The sequence below is a fragment of the Cyprinus carpio genome, chromosome B18, assembly GCF_018340385.1.
Source record: "Cyprinus carpio isolate SPL01 chromosome B18, ASM1834038v1, whole genome shotgun sequence".
NCBI classification, from domain to species: domain Eukaryota; kingdom Metazoa; phylum Chordata; class Actinopteri; order Cypriniformes; family Cyprinidae; genus Cyprinus; species Cyprinus carpio.
The window spans coordinates 7,364,207-7,388,526 of NC_056614.1; the positions used below are offsets into that span (position 1 = coordinate 7,364,207).

Here is a 24,320-nt window from a genome sequence, read left to right on the forward strand (position 1 = left end):
CTTGTCAGGGCCACAGGTATTAGCTTAAATTAGTTTTTCTTGATATGCTGTTTTTTTAATCTCGAAAACTACCAGCAGCTGACTTGAATTTTATGAATCACGGACTGAGAAAAAATTAATAAATAAATAAAAATAAAAAAAATAAAAAAAAATATATATATATATATATATATTGGATGGCCTGAGGGTGAGTAAATTAACAGCAAAATGTATTTTTTTATATTGGATGGCCTGAGGGTGAGTAAATCCAACAAAAATGTACTCAATCTCATGTCGTTCCAAACGTGTATACATTTTGTTCAGCTGCAGAACAATAAAAGATTTTTATTGCCAGTGTTTAATAATTTAATACATCCTTGCTGAATAAACATATTAATTTCTCTCTCTATATATATATATATATATAAAACCAAAACAGGTAGTGTATTTGTAAAGTGAACTGAACTTGCACAGTATTCTTTTGCTCCCTGTAAGCATTGCTACCGTGTTTCCTTGCAAATGCAATCTGACTTCCAGATTTAAACTCTCATATTCTAAACAAGATTCCAGCTCCAGAAGTCAGATCATCACTCGCTGTCTGTTTTATCGTTTATCGTTCATGTCGTGATGGCTGGTGGTTCAGAGTAGGAGAGCGTAAGAACAGAAGAAGCTGTTTTCATGTCCCTCGGGGACCTCACTGGAGAAGCTTTCAGAAATCAGTGTTCTCCTCAGAGGAAGACAGAAGAGGGAGAGAGAAATGGAGAGAGACAAAGAGAGCAAAACGAGTGGGAAGGAGAGAGGTAGCCTATGGCAACATTAGGTTTGAGATAGCAAAGTAAAGATGAGTCTTCTCTTCCTCAGAAACAGGAATTCCCTGTACAAATCTGTTCTCAGATGTACTTTCATGTGTTCTGAACACATCTTTAGTAGAGCTTATTAGATTGTGAGTGTATGAGATTTATAAAGAAATGTTGTTCTGCTGTCAATCATCCAAATAATAACTTCAAGTGTGTAAATGAATGAGAACATGTTTACTCCTGTACCCTTATAACTGAAGTCCAGCAGGCAGGCAGCAATGTGAATAAATATTTTAAATATTCAGCTTTAGCTGCTTGTAACTCATGACCAGCTAGAAAATTTAATATGATTACTTTTTTTATATTTGTATGAGGATACCAGGAAAGGACCTGATGTAACTTACCATAAACCAGACGTTCCTCCTCCTAGAAAAACAATTCCACTTCAGAAAGAACAATGTGTTTCTTGGTTTAACCGGTAATTGGAATTATTGAAAAAAAATCAGTGTACGACAACAAATATTCAAATTCAAATTCATCACTTGATTTTACTGGCAGTTTGTATACGATAGAAATAGCAATAAAGTGACTGGTTGGTTGAAACTTGAGCTCAGATTCTGCTCTACATCTACCTATTTCTTGTACTGACCTGAAATATAGTGTTGTTTAAGTGATATTTGAGGGTAAAAAGAAAAACGATTTTATTGCTTATTTTAGAAATATGTTATTGAAATATAAGCTTTGCAAATAGTTATTGAGATTTAGAGATTTCCCCATTGAATTATGAGCTCTTGTTTATAAATATATTTATATATTTGTCTCTCTCAATCTTGTTAATGTAAAAACAGATTTAATCCCCCAGAATGCCAAGTAGTGACCCCTTGGGTGTTATGGGACATATGTGTGTCCACTTCATTTCTGACCCCTACGTTCTACATTCATGTTTATAATATATTCACCTGCAAACCAGTCACCACACACACACTCAACATTATGTGTTTATGTAAAATGGCATATTTGTTTTCGTGTTATAGACGAGGTAGCCGAGTTCTAGAGAAACAAGTGTGGAGGGGGTGTGAGAGAAGAGCATGGGTCTGTGTTGTGTCTAGAGTCATGTGCTTTCAACACCTTTTTAATTAATCCTTTAGTGTTTGAAAAAAATCTCTGCTGACAGCTTCACACATTCACACATTCATACATACACACACACACACACACAGCAAGGAAAAAATGGAGCTGAAGAAATCACACTTTAATATATTTGTGCTGCATCTTATGCTACAGACAGCATATATATATATATATATATATATATATAATATATATATATATATATATATATATATATATATATATATATATATATATATATATATATATATATATATATGTATAGAAATGTATAGGAAAAAAAAAAGTCAAAATAGGCCTCACCTCCGAGTCTACATGACTGCGGTTCAGAACTTATTTTACAGTTACACTTTTATTCTTGTATTAAAACTGTGACATCTCTGGATATAATCAAACAATCAAAAGGTGGTTCTTGACTTGAAAAGTTAGAGAGTCAGTGATATTTTAAGTGATATTGCATCCAGTATTAGACAGCGTCACTGATTATAATGGGTTCTATTGTATTTTGTCGCGTTGTGCTGCGCCACTTGCGTCCGGTGTAGAATTTTCATTCCACCTTATTTGAAATTAGCGCAGGCCAAACATTTTTCTCTCATGGGAAAGCCTATTGAGGAATCCTGGTCTAAAGGTTTTTTTTTTTTTTTTTGTCCATTTTATCATCCATCTATTCATAAGACCAATCAAAATAAGTCTGCAAAATTTGAGGCATGCATTTATGCCTTTATATCTCATTCATTCTTAAGGTCCCTGCATTTAAACAATATTAATAGTAATGCTTGAATTAGGAAACACAGCTAATAATATCCTTCTCTTTAATGCCTGACTCATATTCCAACCTTGGAAAACTGTCTGTTCTGTTTCTCTCTGACTCTTGCTTGTTTAGTATGGTCAATAAACATCAGGCACATTTAGTAATTGATTGCTACACCATGAACTTTGATATGGACAGTTTGATATGGTTAGAGATTAATATAATTATATAAATGAGAACTATCAGGAAGCATGATGCATGACAATAAATGATGGATGAGAATGAACACACACACACACACACACACACACACACGCAAGCAAGCAAGCAGGAGACTGATAGTGTGTGTGTTGTCTTTGCTTGTTGCTTTAAACTGACTAAACCATTTTTTTTTTTTTTTTTTTTTTTTTTTCTTATCTGTAAACACATGAAATTTGAAAAGGTGGAATGTAAAAAAGTTTGCACAGTATATAGTGATAATATGTGACAAGTTCTTTCCAACTGCTGCGTCCAATCAGAACATGAATGAAACGGTCTTCCACTGATCAGAGTGGAACAGAACTGAACTCAGCGACACACACCTCTGTCGGATCCCACCGGATCTCTCTGATCACAGACCTGGAATCAATCAGTACAACAGTGCAGTCACTGTGTCATTTGCAGACATTTCAAAATTGCATTTTTGGCCTCTGTTGTATTATGGTTCAAGAAACAAGAAAATTATGGACCCAGTTCATCTGAAAATTTAAATTCTGTCACATATCCCCATGTCATTGCAATCCATTATGGAACACAAAAAAAGGAGACATTTTGCAGAATAGTCCCTTGCACATTTAATTGTACCGAATGTGCACTTGTAGTATTTTTCAAAACATTGTAAAAAATGGTATTAATGATATATGTTTATACATTACTTTAACTCATCAAAATAAGTTTAACAATTTTCAACTTTCTTAAATACTGTAAGTTATACTAGATTCAACTTATGTTTATTTTTTTAAGTCAGTTTAAAGTTTTAAATGACAGACAGCAAATTAATTGTACCTAAAAATAATAATAATAATAAAAAGTTTTACTTAATGTACATTTTAACTTTTACATTTTAAATCATGTAACAATATTTTGTTTATGTTTGTATATGTAATTCTTCAATTTTACATTTTTTTAAATTATAAAAAAAAAAAAAAAAAAAAAAAAAAACTGTTAGTGGATTAGAGACTAGCATCAAGCTTTAAAAAAATAAATTAAAAAAAGATGCAAAAATATCACAGAATGGTCCCATGATGCAAAATATTTCATATATTCCAAGTTTTCTGGGGGTATCCTGGGTGATGGTCTTCATGAGACTTTATTAGTGCTGCATTTCAATCCTGCTCACCCAGGGAAAGTACCAAAGTTGCGAAAAATCAAGAATAATAAAGCATACAATCCATGTACTTTCTTCTTTTAGGTGAATATATCTGTTATGTTCATCGCAGCAAATATTTATCGCATTCACATTTGAGTAAATGATGACAGTCATTTTTAAGTTTAACCACTGTTTATTCCCATTTGAAATGTGTCAGAAGCTGTTAAACCTCATGTTAAGTATATTTAAGTGCTTATTTATAAATGAATTGTGAATTTATAACTGAATTGTGGGTAGTGTGGGTGAGGATATAAACACTACACACAAATGTAAACTGTAATAAACCTAATCACTGGCAGATGATACTTTCCACACCAAGATTAAATTAAACACAGCAAGATGTTGCATCTGATGAACATCCCCTCCCTCTGTACAAACACACACATTTACTCAACTATCTAAATGGGGACACTGCATAGACTTCTATTGCTTTTATAAATACTGTAACCTCACCAGAAAAAATAAATAAATAAATAAATTCTCATGAATTCATTAAACACACACTCATCCAATGCTGCCATGTTGTCCAAAAAGGTTTTGTTTAAACCAGCCTACTCTGACATTAGAGTTTTTTGGTTTGCTGGTCTCATGGGTAAACACAAAGCCAGCTCAATGAACAGGGAAGTTCACTAATGATTAAATCCTTGTGTTTTTCTGCTTTAAGGCCAAGATAAACAAACTTTGTTCTTTTTTTACATAAATGTCTTTTTTTGCCCTTTCCCACCCATTCAAAAATATCTACAGCTGTACAGACCTCAAAGATGTACATACACACAAATTTATCTAGCTGCAGACATGCCGTATATGTTATAAAGTATATACTTACATGTCTCTACCCCATATACTGTATATATATATTATATATATACAGTATATACACCAATTTTAGCAATAAATTTGCATCCAAAGAATCAGTGCTGTGCTATCAGTGCAATTGTTAACTATGACTAAAACTATTTAAAATAAATAAAATAAAATAAAACATAAAGTTAAAATAAAACTTGTTTCAATTAAGTGCCAAGTTTTTGTGTGTGCGTGTACTAAAATTTGCTAAAATTAAAATTGAAAAAAAAGAAGCTAAAAAGGCTAATGAAAATGGCAAACTAAAATGCAATCTAAAAAGAAAACAAAAACTGAGAGTATAAAAATAAATTTCTAAACCATAATATATGCTATATAAATACTACTGAAATACCATTGTATAGTTTGTTGGTTGATTTATTTCTTAAATGATCTTTTTATGTTTCACAGAAGAAAACATCATACTAGTTTGGAATGACAGAATATTCATTTTCGGGTGAACTAAAAGCATAACTGATTTATGAGTCTTTCATATAATGTGCAACACTTTAGAAGTCGTGTTTTTCAAAGAGTCATTTTCAAAAAAATATGTCCTCACAAATATAACTAAACCTGTACACAGTACACACACACACATATTGCCATGAACTTCTACTCTAAGATAAATTAGTTTTTTAATAATACCAGTAAGGTTAACTCAATTACATTTACAATATGATATGTTATGCATGTATCTTCTTTTGCATGTTTCATCAGTCAGTTATTTAAACTGCTGATTAAATTTACAGTGACTGAAGAGCAAGCCCCCCAGAGACAGAAACACACGCAATTCTGAAGGTCCAAAAATAACCCCTAATAATGACTTGTGTCGATCACACACACACACACTCATTCCCCCTGTGGCCAGTTGTACCACTTCTCGAATCTGGAGTTGCGAGCTTGTCAGGTGAATTTAAGTGTGATGTTGTGACACCACAGTAGTCATTAGCAGTTCTCTCTCTGTGTCACCATCATAAATGACTGGTATGACAGGAGGATTATGGGTAGTGGAATGCCCCAGGCTCATTGCTCACCCACTGAGAAACACTACAGTCATTATTATCCAGATTATCAGTCTGAACTCATACCCACTGCAGATATAACACATAAAAGTATCAAAATGTACTGTGGTAATAGGGGTTTTGACATGGTACCACAATACTGCAATGTTTTTGGACTGGTATGGGACAGGTATGATTTTCCATGTAAAAAATAGGGGAGCGCGCAGCACAACATAACACTTTTTGACTTTCTCAACTGTGTAAATCCACAGGGGGTTCAGAATATTTATTCATTTATTTTTTAACCTCACTAATTTCACACTTGTCTAGTACAAATATGTTGCTTTGTTTCATAATTACAGTGTATACGTTTTTTTGTTTTTTGTTTTTTATTTACCCTCAAAAAATAGAATTGTAATGTGACAACATGCACCATAGGTGGGGTACATTGAAACATCTGAGGGACATGTTGTAACATGACCATATGACAGTTTAAATGTTACCTGATAATGGGGAAAAAAAAAATGTAAGACAAACTAAAATCATAAAAAAAAATAATAATAATAATTAAATTAAAATATTCTGATTTTGGAGTTTGACCATGAATACATTGCAACCATGCTTGAGACAGCCCATATAAATTAGCCAAAATGCTTTACATTACTTGAAATAATGATTTCTGAACATTAAACATTGACTTTTTATTCTTTATTCACCTGTTTCTCCTGGTTTCTCATTAAAATTAATTTAAGTAAATAGTGTAAATTACATTGCTATAATGTCATAAAATAGCACAGTTTAATAATAGCGGGGCACATTGTAACACAGCGTTACAATGTTCTCCATCTGCGCAACTGGAATTTTAATATTGTTAGTGTCTTCTGCTAATTACTGAAGCATTAAAAAACTAAACTAAAATCTAAACTGATACACAAATAACAGATTAGAGATGAAAATAATAGCACAGTTTTTAATTAACACAAAAACTAAGATAAAAAAAAAAAAATTACATCATCCAAAAATGAAAATTTTGTCATTAATCAATTACCCCCATTTCGTTCCAAACCCGTAAAAGCTTAGTTCGTCTTCGGAACAAAATTTAAGATATTTTGGATGAAAACCGGTAGGCTTAAAGCTGTCCCATTAACTGCCAAATAAATAACAGTTTCAAGGTCCAGGAAAGTATGAAATGCATCGTCAAAATAGTCCATCTGCCATCAGTGGTTCAACCATATCCTAATGAAGAGGTGAGAATACTTTTTGTACACGAAGAAAACAAAAATAACAACTTTATTCAACAATTCCTCTCCTCTGTGTCTCTCCAAATCAGCGTAGCGCCATTTTGACAAATCTGAGCTGTATGCATGCGGCTAATAAAGTCGTTATTTTTGTTTTCTTTGTGTACAAAAAGTATTCTCGTCACTTCATAATGTTATGGTTGAATCACTGATGGCAGATGGAGTATTCTGACGATGCTTTTCATACTTTCCTGGACCTTGACACTGTTATTTATTTGACAGTCTATGGGACAGTCTCAAGCCTCCTGATTTTCATCCAGTACCCTTAAGTGGCCTTTTATTTCATTAATATTATATTATCTGACTGCAACTATTTAAAGAATATACTTTTAAGTTTTAAAATACACTATACGTGCACATTCGAAACAGTTAAGCACACTTCTTTTTCACAAGGGATTCCTTGCAGTACCATATGATACACCATGGTATATATTAAAGTGACATTGTATTACTATCTGATACCACAGTGTTTTGGGTAAGCATAGTCTTTAAGGCCACAAAACACTCTAAGCAAGCTACCAAATCAAACTCTGCAATTAAAGAGTTAATACTTCAAGGAAACAGCTGAAATGTTCTGTAAGTTTCCTGACCTTTGTAAGAGTGTCCTATGAGAAATAAAATCTCCTACTAGGACTGGGATACCCTTCGTGAAAGTATTTGACATGGCACAGAGCGGAAAATCTTGAGGGGAAAATAAAAATTATTTCTCTTTTTTTTTCTTTTCTCTTTTTCTTTCTCGTTTTTTCTTTTTGTCTAGGAGTTTTTTTAGTCATTTGGCTCAAGTGCTTTATATATTTCAAAAAGTATAACAAAGATATAAATCTCTTTGTGAAACATAAACCTGTCTATCATACAAAGAAAGGTGTGTCCTGTATTTAAAACCAGTCCATCTCATTTTCCTACAGATGGTCATTTAAAAGGTCAATATGCAAACATATGAACACACAAAAGATCCATTGGCTGCCACTTTTCAAACATTTCATAAAAACTAATTTTTGAAATCATAAAACAAATTGATAAAAATGGCTATATTTCAAAACAAAGGTATGGAACAGGTATGATGTTGAAAATGAAGTACACTTACATAATAACACATATTATACTTATAGTTCATATTATGGAATTTATATAATTTAAAAGAATATACTTAAATGCAAGCTGAATGTAATGTTTTGGACACTTACAGAAACTGTATGTTAAAGAAAATGAAAACATAATAGTTTAAAGTAGCTGAACTTTAAAGTGATTTAAAATGAAATTTCATAATTATTTATAATCTTGTTGTCTTTTATATATCGTAACAGTGTACTGCTGAATGTACTGGCAAGCATGTGTGGTAAATTTGAATGTTAAAATTATAACCAAGTACTTTACATATGCTTTAGTTGAAGTCAGACAGAATTAGTGATTTCACTTAACCAACAACGCAGCATCTGCACTCCAAAGCAACAGCATGAACACAGTAAACAGTCTGGGGAGGACAGAAGAAAACAATGTGGTCAGAGAAGAATAAGACAGGGACAGAGAGTCTGAGGATTAGTTTTAATTGCTTGGATGTAAACAAATCAGTCATAAGTGGGTTCTGCTTGGTGAGTGTGTGGAGGTCATGTAGGCTGCAACAGCATTCCTTGTTCTTCCAAACACCAGATAAGGATTGCAGAAGACCGGCACACTATTATGACAGAAAAATACACAGGCCACTTGTTGAGAGATCTTTGTCTACTGGAAAATCCCATGCGGCTGGTTTCTGTGTTTTGGACAGTAGTACATAGAATTTGAATTACTGCCATTTAATTAAGTTCAAAATATCCACATCTCTTGTGTGTTCCCTTTAAGGAGAGAATTCACTAAACATTTGTTCCACTTTTTCGTGGATTATTTCTGCATGTTCTTTTTTCACTACCCACTCAAAATCCAGGGGTAATAAGCATTTTTTGCCGATGGTCGAAAGTTTCATTCATCGCCAACAAAGTTCAGTGATTTGCCATTTCCTTAAACTATAGTTCAAACGAACATTTGCAAACAGCATTGCAAACTTTTGTGATTGTAACTACAGCTCTCAACCTCTGGTTAGAAGCATAGTTTTTGGTTACTATGACATGTGGACTTCAATTTATATATTTTAGCTTGTCAACAGCAAAGTAAAGTAGTCATCAGATGCCAGGTTCATGACAGCAGAGGTCCACTATGGAAGCCTGTTTCCACCAATGAATAATAAAAAAAAATGTACTGGTGATAATCTTTATCTTACAATTCTGATTTTTTTTCTCATAATTGCAAGTTTACATCTTGCAATTGTGAGTTATAAAGTCAGTATTGCTGGATATAAACTCACAATTCAGAATTTTTCATCTGAGTTTACATCTTGTAATTTTGACTTTTTTTCTCAAAATTGCATGATGTAACTTCACGGTTTCAAGTTATTAACTCAGAATTGCAAGATATAAACAGCAGTTGTGAGAATTAAAGTTGCAATTGCGAGTTATGTACAAAGTCCAATTCTGAGAAAAAAAAGGCTTTCAGTTGCAAGTTTATATCTTCAAATTATGATTTTATTACTCGCAATTGCATGTTATTATGTCAGAATTATGAGATATAAACTATGGTTTAGGTTTTACTGTGGTTTAGGGTTGTAACTAGTTAGTTTCTACAGTGATGCATAACTTGTGTTTTTTCGTACGATCAGGAGTGTTTCCCAAAGCATCATTAATCAAATATAATAACAAGTTCCATCATTACCAACAATTCAGCGTTTCCCGAAACCATCATTCAAACAAACATGTACAAACAGCTTTGTGAACATGTTTGGAACTACTGTACATCTCTTAACCTGTGGTTAGAATTCCAAGGCCCCTGATCAGAGAAGACGCCTGACACAATGACAACCTGCTTGTGACATTATTAACAACAATTTTATATTGTTGAACCATTGTGGTGTGACCATGCTATTACAGTTTTCTACTGTAGTTGGTCAGTTCCTCCAACATTGCATTGTACTATGGTAGTTAATCAGTGAGTTACAGTTACAATGTACCCCTGGTTGTGCCTCACTGTTGTTGTTTTTTTTTAAGGGGGCATGCTTACTTTTTATACAAATTGTACTTTGTAATTACAGCAAGAACAGTAGTTAAATTTTCTTGCTTTTCACAAGTCAGCAATATTCCATAGCGCAATTAATTTTGCATTGTCAACGGAATGCAAATAGTGAACAGTTTGTGTACATTATAACCTGATCAATAATTCAAGGGCTGTTATTCAGTGCATAATGGAGGAGAGTACCACATGCCATATCTTGATAGTCGGCAGCATCCTCTCCAATTTAGACTGTGAGATGGAGAGCTGCGCTATGCTAACTATCTCCAGCTCACATTTATTTGGATTTGTTTATGCGTTTACCTGATTTGCATAATGGCTTCAGTGAATTTGTTCTAAAACAACGCAGACAGTTCATGCACATAAACACTGTCAGTGACTGAGTGAAATTCATTATTAGTGAACTCCTCTTGCACACGGTCAAAGAGCAGGGTTTTTTTTTTTACTTGCATGACCCTCTAAAGCCCTGACAGTTCTATGGCCCAAAAGAGCAGAAACTCTGTGTGGCCGGGTCAGCGTCAGGTTGGTCTGGTGTGTGTTGATGCCACAGGTCGTGTCTGTCACTCACCGACTTTACATCATCACAGAGAGAGATGCTAAACAAAGCCTCGATTCACAACAACAACATACGACAGCACTGACACAGATGCAGAAACAGTCAAACGCCTGTGCACTGTAACACCAACTGCCTGGGGTGTCAGAGTCTGTTCTTAAGAGCTTAGAAATTGGCTTTGGAAAACTCAGCATTGGTTAATCTGAATATTCTGGAACCACAAAATAATACAGTGGAAAATGTAGAAAGACAAAACGTGTTTTGTGCTGCCTGTTTGCATAAAACATCAAACACAATGCCTTCATTGTAGTTTAAATTACAAACCAATGATTTACATAAGCTGGTTCTTTTAATGAATCATTTAAAAAACTCACATATGAGTCACAGACAAAATCAGTATAAAATGGCTGCGCCATTAACATTTGACTCAAACGACAGTCTTCCTCACAGTCATATCTGACTCACAATAAAATTATGTATGAAAATAAACTTATGTTGCACATACTTAAGGTATGTTATAGTTTAAATATTTAAATTACAGAATAATAGGGCAATATGTGGTTAAATATATACAATAATTATCAAATGCGTTTTGTAGTAAAACTTGTCACCAAAACAATTTTTATAGCATAGTATTTTATTTATATTATATCTAAACAAAATATATGGCATTGTGAAATTGTGAAGTGGAATCAGAATTAGAACAATAATAGATAAATTCTTTATAATTTCCATTTCTGAATGTGACATCATAAACTAGCCTGACCAAAAGACAAATAATAATAGTACATTAACGATTACAGACAGACGGCATGCTACAGCTTTTAATAATAGATCATAATAAATTATTAAGTGCCCCTGTTATTTGGTAATGAAAGGTATATATTTTTTTTAGTTTGGGGCATCCCCAACAACAGGTTGACATGCATGCAAGGTCAAAAAATACTTTCATTGTCTTATAATATGCATTTATTTTTACCTTATTTGCTCAAGACTCCCAAAAAATTTGTTTAACGATTAATTTTTCCAAACCCCTCCTTTGCGTGACGCTAATCTACTGTGATTGGTCCGACTGTTCTCATTTTAATTCCATCATGCCTGTAATGCCTAATAAAGCAGCTTTTGTGAGTGCAGTGCTGCTTTGTGTACAGCGTTACCGGGGAAACCGCTATTTTTATCAGTCCAAAAGCAGCACCTAGTGGTTAAAAATGAATTTGCATTTTCATTCAGACCAACATGAAAAAAAACAACAAAAGGGTGGGCAGTATGCTAATTTTTCACATTGTATGGAATGTTACACCGTATCCTGACCAGGTGCAATAAGCTAAACAATACAAGCAGTCCCTTCCATGTAAATTGAAGCAACACAACATTTGGTCTGTTTTCTATTTCTGCTGCATTTGCCTTGTCAAAAGAGAAATCTCATTTGTCCAAAAGCCTGCTCCATTCAGTTGTATATTAAACATCAAATATACTCTGATTAGCTGTGCTTCAGGTCGCACACCATTTCTGCTTTCAGTGTGGAAAGATAAATTACTTGTCGCTAACATTTATTGTGTCACGCCTGGTTAGGACAATGTATTAGAGTATGATGACCTAGTGCATCATACCCTTTTGTTTCAAAATGAACTTTTTTTAATACAATATAAACCCTTTAAGTGATGCCAACACTGGAAACACAAATGCCAGAATAGCTACATGAATATTTAATTTGCCACTTTTCATAAGACAGCACTGCTTGTTATATTCTGCTTTTATACTGTCATTCTAACTATTATATATACATTTTTTGCCAGTCCCTTAAAAATAAAAAGTACATTTACTTTCAATGAAAGTTTAAAATTTTCACTTTTAAAATGTGCAGTTAAATAATGCTGTAATAATGTCAAACTAAACGTTTTATTTAAAAGTACATTTTATTATATTATTATTTTACAGTACATTATTACTTGTAATAATGTTTTGTTGTTCTTTAAAGAAGTACATTTATTTTGATCTGTTGACTAACAAAAAAATAATAATTATTATTGTTTTGTTATTAAAATATTTTATTAATTGATGTAATGTAGTAGATTCTTCAGAAATTACATTAAAGTATGTTATAGTTTACCGTAATTGTAAATGAAAACCATATTTCAAAAGTATTATAAGCAATTATGAAATTATTTACATAAATGTATTATATTCCTTTAAAGTATATTATTTCTGTTATAAATACACTTTTTAAAGTACGCTAGAGAATCAAACCCATGACCTCAGTGCTGCTAGTGTCATGCACTACCAGCTGAGCTACAAGAGCAGTAAGCATAGACCAGTTTGTCATTCAGAGTGAACATCCTCATTCCTGTCAGAGACACTAGCTAAAGGTCATGCCTCGGTCAAATCGAGGTCAGACCATCTCACCTGGCAGCCGGATGCATGCGCATAGAGGTCAACTTCACTCTGGCTCTCTTTACATGAAATAAAAGAGACTGTAGTCTGGGTCAGGCGTTTGTGTGGCATTCTGTGGCATTCAGTGGCATTCTCAAATGAAGTATTTTCCAGACCACCCCGCTGACATATAACAGTGATTTGTGTGAGGCAGTAAACGAGAGTGGCGGCTCTCTGCAGAGGAGTCCAGGAAAGAACAGATTTTCTGCATTTGTTTGTGTAATGTTAATCACGTCTGTAGTGTGTCATTTGAACTATAGGAGGTATCTAAATAAAATTTGCTCTCAGATTGCCCACGCCACCTACGGATAAACACGACAAAACAAAACCCTCCTCCCTGTGCCATCTCACCAGCTCAGCCCAAGATAAACCCACACACTCAACCCACAAACCCCTAAGATATTACACATTATGATGGACGTACACGGTCACCATAACGAGCTGCCTTTTTGTCTAGTGCCTACATCGGAAGCTACGTTCGAAGGCAGTGATCACTTGTGGAATATTTGGGTTTCTGCATTGACTGATCACTCATAAGATAGGGTCTAAAACAAAGTCTGACTAAACTTATAACATACAAACAGTTTCTTTTTTACATAACGTGCATCAAAAACATACATCCTGATTGATTCAAACTCATTTAAACACTCTTAAAAATAAAGGTGCTTAAAAGGTTCTTTAAAACGATGCCATAAGGGCCTTTCGCACAGCTTTAGTTCCAGAACTAAATGTACAGTACTAAAGTACTGGGACGATTTTGCACAAACTATTTCCCAGTACCATTAAAAGCGTTGCATTTGCACCGACAGTGTGTACTAGGAAGTGACGTAAGCCAGTCGACAGTGACGTCTTTTGTGCGCAGCGTTCAACAACGAAAACAAAGAAGAACAACTTTAACAACAGGAGGATGGAGGACGCTGTGATCAGAGCTGTGTTTTTGTTGTGTCTCGCGGGTTTCGCAATAATTGACATGGAATGTCGATGTATACGTAAATTAATTGAAAGAACAGAAAGGAGGACTAAGATTCTCCAACAACAACTAGCAGTGCTACATTTGCCACAAAGAACCATTCAGTCAAAGGTTCTTTAAAGAACCATCTCTTTCTTACCTTTTTATAATCTGAAGAACCTTCTTTCACCACAAAGAACTTTTTGTGAAACAGAAAGGCTCTTCAGATGTTAAAGGGATAGTTCACCCAAAAATGAAAATTCTATAATTAATTACTCACCCTCATGTCATTCTAAACCCGTACAAAAAAGGTTCTTTTGACATTGTGAAGCACCTTTAATTTTAGGAGCGACAGTCTATTATAGGTGATGCAAAAATACAACACAAGCCTGAGCAAAAAGAGGAACATGGCAAGACAGAAAGCGTTTCTGCAGCATGCTAACATGAGAGCTCTTGAAAAGTACTTCTGTGAAGCATTTGAGTGTGCACTTCCCCAGAAATTAATGTGCAGTACACAAGTGTTTCCTGCACTGCTCTTCACCCCTGATTGATCTACAGTGCCACGGCAAGAAATGCCTCAGAGTTTTTAGCTTGTAGTCTGAGAAAACATCTTTTTATTGAGCTGTCCTTAGGGGCTGCATGCTGATTCACCAACAAATGACTCGTATGAGCTGGTTCTTTTAATAACATGATATGAATAAGTCAGAGAATAAAATATAAATAAATATAATAAAATAAAAAGAAGAGAGAGAGAGAGAGAGAGAGAGAGAGAGAAACTTGCCAAAACTATACCATCATCTTTTTCTCCTATTTTTGTCCCAAATCTTAATATTGAGTTATTGAACGTACAGTTTCCACCTCTACAACACCAGATCAGACAGACAGCACACCTCACAGCAGAATGAACACGCTGAGAATCTCACACACCCAGAGGAACTCTGGATACCGCCCACAGTGTGTCAAACAGCACAGTCTCTCTAGTCTGGCCAGGGAGCTTGTACTAATATTATCACAGTCCATTAGACACTGTATAAATCATTAGTAAATCAACAGCTTTACTGCCATCCATCTGCACACAGTACAGTTATGACACACCTACAGTGGCTCAATAAAGTCCCTCTTAAAAAAAGACTATAAACGTCATTGTGTTACATAAAATCATTTGCATTGGCCAATGATGCTTTACATTTTCTAACTAATTTTATAATTGTGCAAACAGATAAATAAATTGTCTTTCTGATATTTCATCAAAACTTGCTCACCCTGAAATTATGTTGTATTATTTTTTTGCTGATGTCACTAAGCACTCTTATTTTTCCATCTCCTTTCTCCATCCTTTTCTGTAGTAAATCAGCACATATTAAATAAATATATCAATATTTATATATTTGAAAAAACATCTCTTCCATCATTTCATTCAGATTCTAAATTAAAATAGTGGCGATACAGAATTCAACATCAAAGGAATGTATCAGTCTTTTTCTTTTCATTTGACAACAACTGAATAGAGGTTTCCACAATAATAAAGGTTCAGAAAAAAAACATCCACACTTATGTTTGAGCAAAACATGTTGAAAGACAGATTGAATGTTTTATATTTAAAGCCTTTCAGCATGGTATTATATTGACAGAGATGTCTGTTAGACTGCCCTTGACCAGGGTACTCAAAACACTGCAGCCCATTTACAGAAAATGTTCTGTAGAAAACTGACATTGTTGACATTCAAACTGACTTATATGTGTGTGTGTGTGTGTGTGTGTGTGTGTGTGTGAGAGAGAGAGAGAGAGAGAGAGAGAGAGAGATTTTTTTTTTTTTTTGATTTTCACAATCGATTTATTATAAAATTTTAATATAACACTTTACACACACTTGGGGAAAAAAAAAAAAAAAAAAAAATAAATAAAAATAATAATAATATATATATTACATTAAATCTCTTGCAAAGACAATTTCTTCATTTTCAACTGAAACCAGAGCATAATTACAACACCACTGAGTTTCAAAAACCTTTAACGTACTCATCAATTTATGAAAATTAAAATCAATAAGTATTCTTGATTTTACCATATTTTTAAAAACTAAAACAACATCTTGTCCTGACTTCTCTTCAATCTTATTTCTCCTAGTGATATAAACAGCATATTTTGCTTGTCCCACAATAAAATTGATGACTTGACATTTGAACTTTTGTTTTGAATTGTAAAAAAAAAACCCAAAATATAATTTTGTTTTGAAAAACTAGTATTAAAATAATCTAAAAAAACACTTAATAAGTCAAAAAGAGGGTTTAGTCGCTTACAATACATGAAGCAATGAAAAATAGTCTCTCGTTCTGAACAAAAAGGACATTTGTCGCTTACAGTGGGGTTTAAAATAGACACAAATGCATTTACAGCAATGGCTCCATGTAAAATCCGCCACTGCAAATCACCAATATTCTTTTTTAATGGTGGTTTGTAAAGTGCTCGCCAGACAGGTTTAGTTTCAGAATTGATTCCTAATTTTTTTCTCTCCATACTGTATCTGTTTTAGTACTTAAATTTTGCTGATGAGTAACTTTAACAATGCATTTATATAATATTTTCCCTTCTACTGTACAAAAAATCAATATAATCATTACTTCCAAAATTGAACAGGGGGCTATTAAAACAAAACTCATCTATAACAGGGAAAATTTCAAGTTCAGGAAAAAGATCTTTACTATCAGGGCTTAAAGTCCCTGCACCAAACTCTTGTAAAAGTATCTTCTCTTCATCAGTTAAAATCATAGTTATTTTTTTCTAGAAATTTTTTTAACAAACCGTATTGATCGAACTCCTAATAGGTTAGCTACTTTTTCAGCTCTCAGTAAATTATAACCTGATTCATTTATAATGTGTTTTAGTTTAAAAACCTTTTTCATTTACATAATAAAAATCTGTTAAACCAGGAAAATCTTCTGCCGAAGTATCAAACCTAGCTCCAAAAACAACTGGTTCTTCCAATAACCAATGAAGAGAAGTTGCTGGTTCCATCCAGCGATGTTTAAAGAAACCCCACACTTTGAACAGATTTTGATAGAAAGAAGGAATTTCATTAAAAGTCAATCTTTTATGGTCCATTAGAAACAATGTTAAATCCACTTCCATATTGCCAACTCTTCCATATTGCCAACTCTTTGCCAACTTAAGGCCAGTGGTCTCCACACCAATGAATAAGGTCCCATCATAAGTTTCTGTATATATTGGAGACGGTAAGTGGCTCTTCTACAAGCGAGATTTACAAGACCTTGACCTCCTTCCTCTTTGGGCAAAAAGAGAATGCTTTGAGGAGTCCAATGGTACTTGTCCCAAAAAAAGTTCACCAGTTCTCTTTGAATATTAACAAGGAGTCCGTTTGGAGGGTCAACACAAGCAAGTTTATGCCATAGTGAGGATGCCACAAGATTATTAATTATAAGAATACGTCCTCTATAAGATATCTGAGGCAGCAACCATTTCCACTTTTCCAATCGACCTTTTATTTTCTCTATTAAACCTTCCCAATTTTCCTAATAAAGTTTTCATTTCCTAGATAGACACCAAGGTATTTTAAACCTCCTCTTTTCCAGATCAGTCCTCCCAGGTAAAGCAGGAAGATCTCCACTCCAACTTCCCACCATTATAGCTTCACTTTTCCTCCAATTTACTTTGGCAGAGGAAAACTAGTTTAAAATCATTTACAATTTTTTCTAGCTTAATAACATCTTCCTTCTCATTTACAAAAACAATAACATCATCAGCATATGCAGAAAGGTGTAAAGAATTATTACAATCAGGAAAACTCAAACCTTTTAAATGAATTCGTAGTTTTTGCAGTAAGGGTTCAATTGCCAGGGAGTACAACATACCAGACATAGGACATCCCTGCCTGACCCCCCTTTCAACTTTAAAAGGAGCACACAAACCACCATTAATTTTAAGAACACTCTCAATGTTACAGTACACAGCCTTTATCATTGATATAAACATATCGTTAAACCCAAAAGCCTTTAAAGTACTCCATAGAAACAAATGTTCAACTCTGTCGAATGCTTTCTCTTGATCAAGAGAAATCATTACAGAGTTAATTCCCAGGAGTTTAGAAACATCTAAAAACATCTCTTATTAAAAGCAATATTATCAAAAATAGACCTGTTGGGAATACAGTAAGTCTGATCACAGTGTATCAATTTGCTTATAATTTTTACTAAGTCTCATAGCTAAAGTTTTGGACAAAATTTTGTACTCTGAACATAAAAGTGAAATCAGGGCGCCAATTGCTGATATACTGAAGATCCCCTTTTTTTTGGGTAACAGTGTAATGACCGCTCTTCTGCAGCTTAGAGGCAATAGTCCTCTTTTCAGACTGTCATTAAAAACTGTCAGCAGATCTTCTCCTATGACGGGCCATAGAGTCTTATAGAACTCAACAGGCAGCCCGTCAATTCCTGGAGATTTACCATTATCCAAGCTCATCATGGCAGTATAAAGCTCTTTCAATGACAACGTCTGTTGTAGATCATTGTTAGACTCTTCATCCACCTTTGGCAGTCCTTCAAGAAAATGATCAGCCTCTGCACCCCATTTCCTCAGTTCAGATTTATAAAGGTCAGAAAAAAAACCTACAGCACAGCAACGTATGTCAGCAGGCTCAGTTAGTTCTTGTCCTGTAGGCTGAGCGTAAAGTATGGATCATTTTACTTTGACCTTTTTTAATTTCTAAATTAAAAAAGAATTTTGAGGGAGCATCCATTTGTGCCACAGTTTGAAACCGTGACCGGACTAAAGCTCCCTTTGCTTTAACTCCCAACAGGTCTACCAAAATAGATTTCTTTTCTTTCAGATCATCAATATGTTTTCTGTTTTTTTTTTTGATGCTAATAAATCTTGTAAAACAGTAATTTCCGTCTCTAAAATCTTCATTGACTGGGCTAGGTCTCGAGTAACATTAAGAGTGTACTTTTGACAAAAATCTCTAATAAGAACTTTTCCACAATCCCACCATTGCGATAAAGATACATAAAAATGTTTTTGCTGCTTAAAAGTTTTCCAAAAAAAACTAAAATTTTCTAAGAATTTTTCATCATTCAGCAATGAAGTATTAAAAATCCAATAAGCACTTTTATACTTAACACATTTAAGCAAAACACTACACAGAACTAAGCTGTGGTCAGAAAAACCCACTGGAATAATTTTACAGAACTTAAAAAGATTTCGTTGATGTTGAACACTATATATTCTGTCAAGCCTTGCTAAGGATATATAATTTTCAGTACTATGAGCCCAAGTATACTGTCTAACATCTTGATTCATATTTCTCCAAATATCACATAAATCATGTGTTTCAATTAATTGTATAAGTATTTTCTGAGAAGCAGCATGTGGTTCTATATGATTTCTATCTAACTTAGAATTTGCGGTACAATTAAAATCCCCACCTATAAATAACATATCATCTGGATTGAAGTCTTTTAAGACAGCATCCACCTTATCAAAAAACAAAACTCTTTCTAACCCCTTTGTAGGAGCATATAAATTCAAAAGCACCATGGTAACTTTCTCATATTTTACTTTGATCTTTAACAAACGACCACCAATTACTTTCTTCAACTTCACAAGACAAAGGTAAAATGTGTTTTGAAAACAAAACAGCAACACCTCCACTAACAGAGGATTTATGACTTAGGACAATCTGTCAATCCCATTCTCTTTTCCAGTCTTTCTCATTTTTAAAATCACTGTGTGTTTCTTGTAAAAACAAAATATCAATTTGCTTTTGTCTACTAAATTCATATAACATCATTCTTTTATAACCATCTCTGGCACCATTTAAATTTAAAGTTCCAATTTTAAAATTTGTCATATTTATTTTAGAGACAAGAAAAAAAACTAAAAAAGTTGCCAAAAAAACTATTTTTGGCAAAATTTTAGAAGTTGACAGCTTCATCTTTATTACATTTTTTTTTCAGTTTGTTCACCAATTTTCTAAGACGATAAATCTCCACATCTTGAAAAGCTCCCTCTTTTATTAGATACCTTACATCATTAATAAATTGCTTACTATCAGGGAAGAAATCTTCTACTTGCACTCCTTTTACTCCTTTTGTTTCTTGCAGAAATTTGCTAATATCATTAGCACTATACAAGCAGATCAAGGTTTCATTTTGGGAACTTAGAGACAGATTTGAACATTGAGATATATTGGAATCAGAGGAATCTCCATCACTATCTGATGCCACACTCTCTTCACCACCCTCATCTTTCTTTACTTGTTTAAGTAATTTTTCTTTTCCACCACTTTTTTTCTTTCTTTTAACTGGGATCTTGAAAACAGATTTTGCTTCATTCTCAAAAACTACAGCATTTTCTTGCATATCCATTTCAACAACATCTGTTATGCAAACGTTCTCAGAAGGTTCAGCCTGCTCATAAGGCCTAGCGAATTCATCATTTTTACTAGACATGGTAACAATCTCAGACTCAGTTTTATCAGATCTTAACTCAGCAGCCACAACTGCAACCGGCCCAAGCTCACCGGCTTCGACCACTGACACACCAGCAATGCCAGTGTCATTTACGATCTCAGCCAGCGGAACAACAGACACCCCCATTTCAGTGCTTGTGTTCACAGCTGCATTTTCCTTTTTTTATTCGGACAATCACGAACAAGATGTCCAATCTTACTGCAATTAAAACATTTAATCGTAGTATCAGATGTTGCAAACACTGTATAATCGAAACCATCAATTTTGAACTTGAACACCAGATCAATCTCATCAATTCCGTTTTTCAACACCATGAAAACTTGTCTTCTAAACGAGACTAAATGTTTCACCAAAGGTGATTTGCACCCAAGAGGAATTTTCTTTATTGATGAAACCAGTTTTCCATACCTAGATAACTCTTGCACCAGTATATCGTCATTAATAAACGGAGGCACGTTGGACAGAATGACCTTTTTGGACGGGCTACTCAACGGTAAAACACTCACGAGTGAACCGTTCAACACAACGCCACTTTGGACAACTTCATTTGCCTTCTCAATTGATTTAAAAAAGATAACAATTGCACTATTCATTCGCGATGCAGAGACAATATAATCATGTCCCACAATCTCTCCCACGGCTAAACATACCTGCTCCACGTTAATCTTAGACTCCACCTTCACTCTATGTCGGCGGGTTAAATCTTTAAAACTCATCGTGTTTTGGTTCGTCATGCCTCCCAGCGCAACGCTGGTTGCAGACGGAAAAAAAAGCTTTTAACTCTAACCGATCCAAACACAACAAAACATACAAACAAACACACAGCTCCAAATACAAAAGCACGATGCAGTAACCCTTACCACGCTCAATTCATTTACTCCGACAGAGAGAAAAAAAAAAAAAAAAAAAAACCCAAACCCACAGAAAAAAAAAGAGAAAGAAAAAACAAACGTTTTTGCCACAGCGGGCAAAAAACCAGCTTACATTCACCACGCGCTCTCCAGTCTCGCTCAACAGACGCCCACGCATGCGCACGAAAGAGAGAGAGAGAGAGAGAGAGAGAGAGAGAGAGAGAGAGAGAGAGAGAGAGAGAGAGAGAGAGAGAGAGAGAGAGAGAGAGAGAGAGAGAGAGAAAGAGAGAACAAATTTGTGGAGTGGCTAACTTTACTTTCTTTTTTGTTTGTATAGGGCAGGAGAGCTTCAACTCCAAGAGTTTGGCCCTTCAGGCCCAAAAGAAGATCTTGAGTAAAATGGCCACCATGGCTGTGGCAAATCTCCTCACAGATGATACCAGCAGCGAGATTCTGGACGAACTCTACAAGGCCAGTCGCGAATACACCAGAAGCAAGAAGGAAGCTCACAAGATCATCAAAGATGTCATCAAGATTGCCCTGAAGATTGGTATTCTCTACCGAAACCACCAATTCAGTCCTGACGAGATGGAGACCGTCGAACGCTTCAAAAAGAAGATGAACCAGGCGGCCATGACGGTGGTGAGCTTTTACGAGGTGGAGTACACATTCGACCGTGGCATTCTTTCCGAGCTGCTGATGGAATGTAGGGACCTTCTCCATGAGCTGGTGGAGCACCACTTGACCGCACGCTCCCATGCACGGATCGACCATGTTTTCAACCATTTCGCAGATGTGGATTTCCTGACCGAGCTGTACGGCCCATCTGAAGAGTACAGACTTAACCTGAGGAAGATCTGCGATGGAGTAAACAAACTCCTAGATGAGGGCACACTTTAACCTCCAGTTCACGGTTCGTCGGATGAGACTTCATCAGGCTACTGGGATTTGAATGGTGGGAATTTACGCAACTTGTGTTCTTTGGTTTTTGTTTGAAATTTAGGCTGTCATGATAACTTGATGATGTGACTGTAACCCAACCTGTAGGGATGGTCAACCAAATGCAGATTAAAGTCAAATCCTGGTCTGTATTGTCAACGTACCAGATGATTGTTTGGGGAAAATCCATTTAAGTGGAGAACCTGAATGAATCGGTGTCCCGAAAACCTGTCCTTTGTGTGCAATTGCTGGAACGTTTTAAATTACGAGTTCCTTTATATGCACTGTATGAAATCTGACCTACCTGTCCTTTAAGAATGCAACCTTAGCTTTCTTCTGTACATCCATAAGAACCAGTTAAGATGTCCAGTTAATCTACTCAAAAGTTAAAGGGATATAGTTCATCCCAAAATTAACATTCTATAGTCAACTTCATGATGTCCCAAACCTGTATGGCTTAAAAAAAAAAAAAAAAAAAAAAGACGCAAAAAAAAAAAAAATGCTAATTGTTATTACTGATGGCAAACCTGTCAGAATGGCTCTCTTAACACATTTGAACGTGAATCAATGTGAATGCAACAGCTTTGAATATTGTTTCAAGCTTGACAGAGTCTGACCACATTCACTTTCTTTGCACAACCTCTTGGATTCTTCAGTAGAAATAAAGTCATACAGGTTTAAAATGAGATAAAGCCTAAATCAAGTAAATGATTATGAAAATCACATATTTTTGGATGAACTATCCCTAAAGCGTTGAGAGGTAAAAAGAAAAATGGCGCAAACCTTTGTTGAACAGAGCATACTCCAAAATATCATAACTGAAGTGCAGCAGAAAGATTGTAAATAAACTTTGGGGGTTTGGTCTTCTGTCTTTTGCCTTTGTAATGACTCAGCGTCACAGCTACCATGATCTTGTGCTTGGTTTTTCCAGATCCTGATGTTTCAGAGCATGTAAATGTGTGTATACGTACATGCAGAAGAGAAATGTGATTATTCCATAAGCCTGTTCAGTAACCCCAGAGTGTAGAACTATTATCTGTCATTAAACGATCCATATGAACTTCCTGTAGTGTCCTTTTGTTATTTCAGCTACTTTGGTTGATCTGTGTTTGATTGGTCCATACTGTTTAGCCAGTTAGGATCTACTACCAGTTAGAACCCAAACAGCAACATAGTGTTGGCCCAGATCCATTCCATATCTGGCTCGTGTGAAATCCATGCGGGCCAGATGTGGGCTGACACTGGTTGCTGTCTGGGAATAGTATTCTGCGTTCTATACAAAGTCAGATGTGGGATATTTCAACTTCAATATCTATCTCCCCTGATCATAAACCATTCTTTTGCACTTTAGAACGTCAATTTATTGTGATCTTGCAAAAAGGAAGTTCTATGGATGAGTTAAATGGAATGCAGCTTTATTCTACTCAACATGTTTGGTTAACTAGAATAACAGGGGCATCATTGATGACCTTGGCTGCATTCACACTGTCAGTGTTTGGGACTAACAACCACCATTACTTACAGGTGCGAGTCTCTAAATGTCCTGCAAGTTACCCAAACCACACACTAAATGCATATGTTCAGCACAGAGCTCTCTCGCACTATGTAACATGACAGATAACTAGCTGCCCTATACGCTTCCATCCGCACATCAGGGCTTTGCCGATGTGAGATCAGTTATAGCATATTGTCACTTCCGTAAATAACCAAAACGTGCATGAACACAATACTCAAATAAAGGTCTGACTATATTCATGCCGCAGTGTGAACGTGGCTCTTGATAAGTAAGAATGTTAACTTGAAGTACAGCTTATT

The 24,320-nt window shown here is 34.8% G+C and overlaps 1 protein-coding gene across 1 annotated transcript in view; it reads left to right on the top strand.

The window, feature by feature from the left end:
* The window catches only part of LOC109051434 (tumor necrosis factor alpha-induced protein 8-like protein 3), a 41,942-nt gene extending 18,377 nt beyond the window's left edge, over positions 1 to 23,565 (top strand). Inside the window, exon 2 of the mRNA XM_042743674.1 lies at positions 21,904 to 23,565. Within this exon, the coding sequence (XP_042599608.1) occupies positions 21,904 to 22,466 (563 nt within the window). The 3' untranslated portion in view covers positions 22,467 to 23,565. The remainder of the gene's footprint in view (positions 1 to 21,903) is intronic.
* The last annotated feature ends 755 nt before the right edge of the window (positions 23,566 to 24,320 follow it).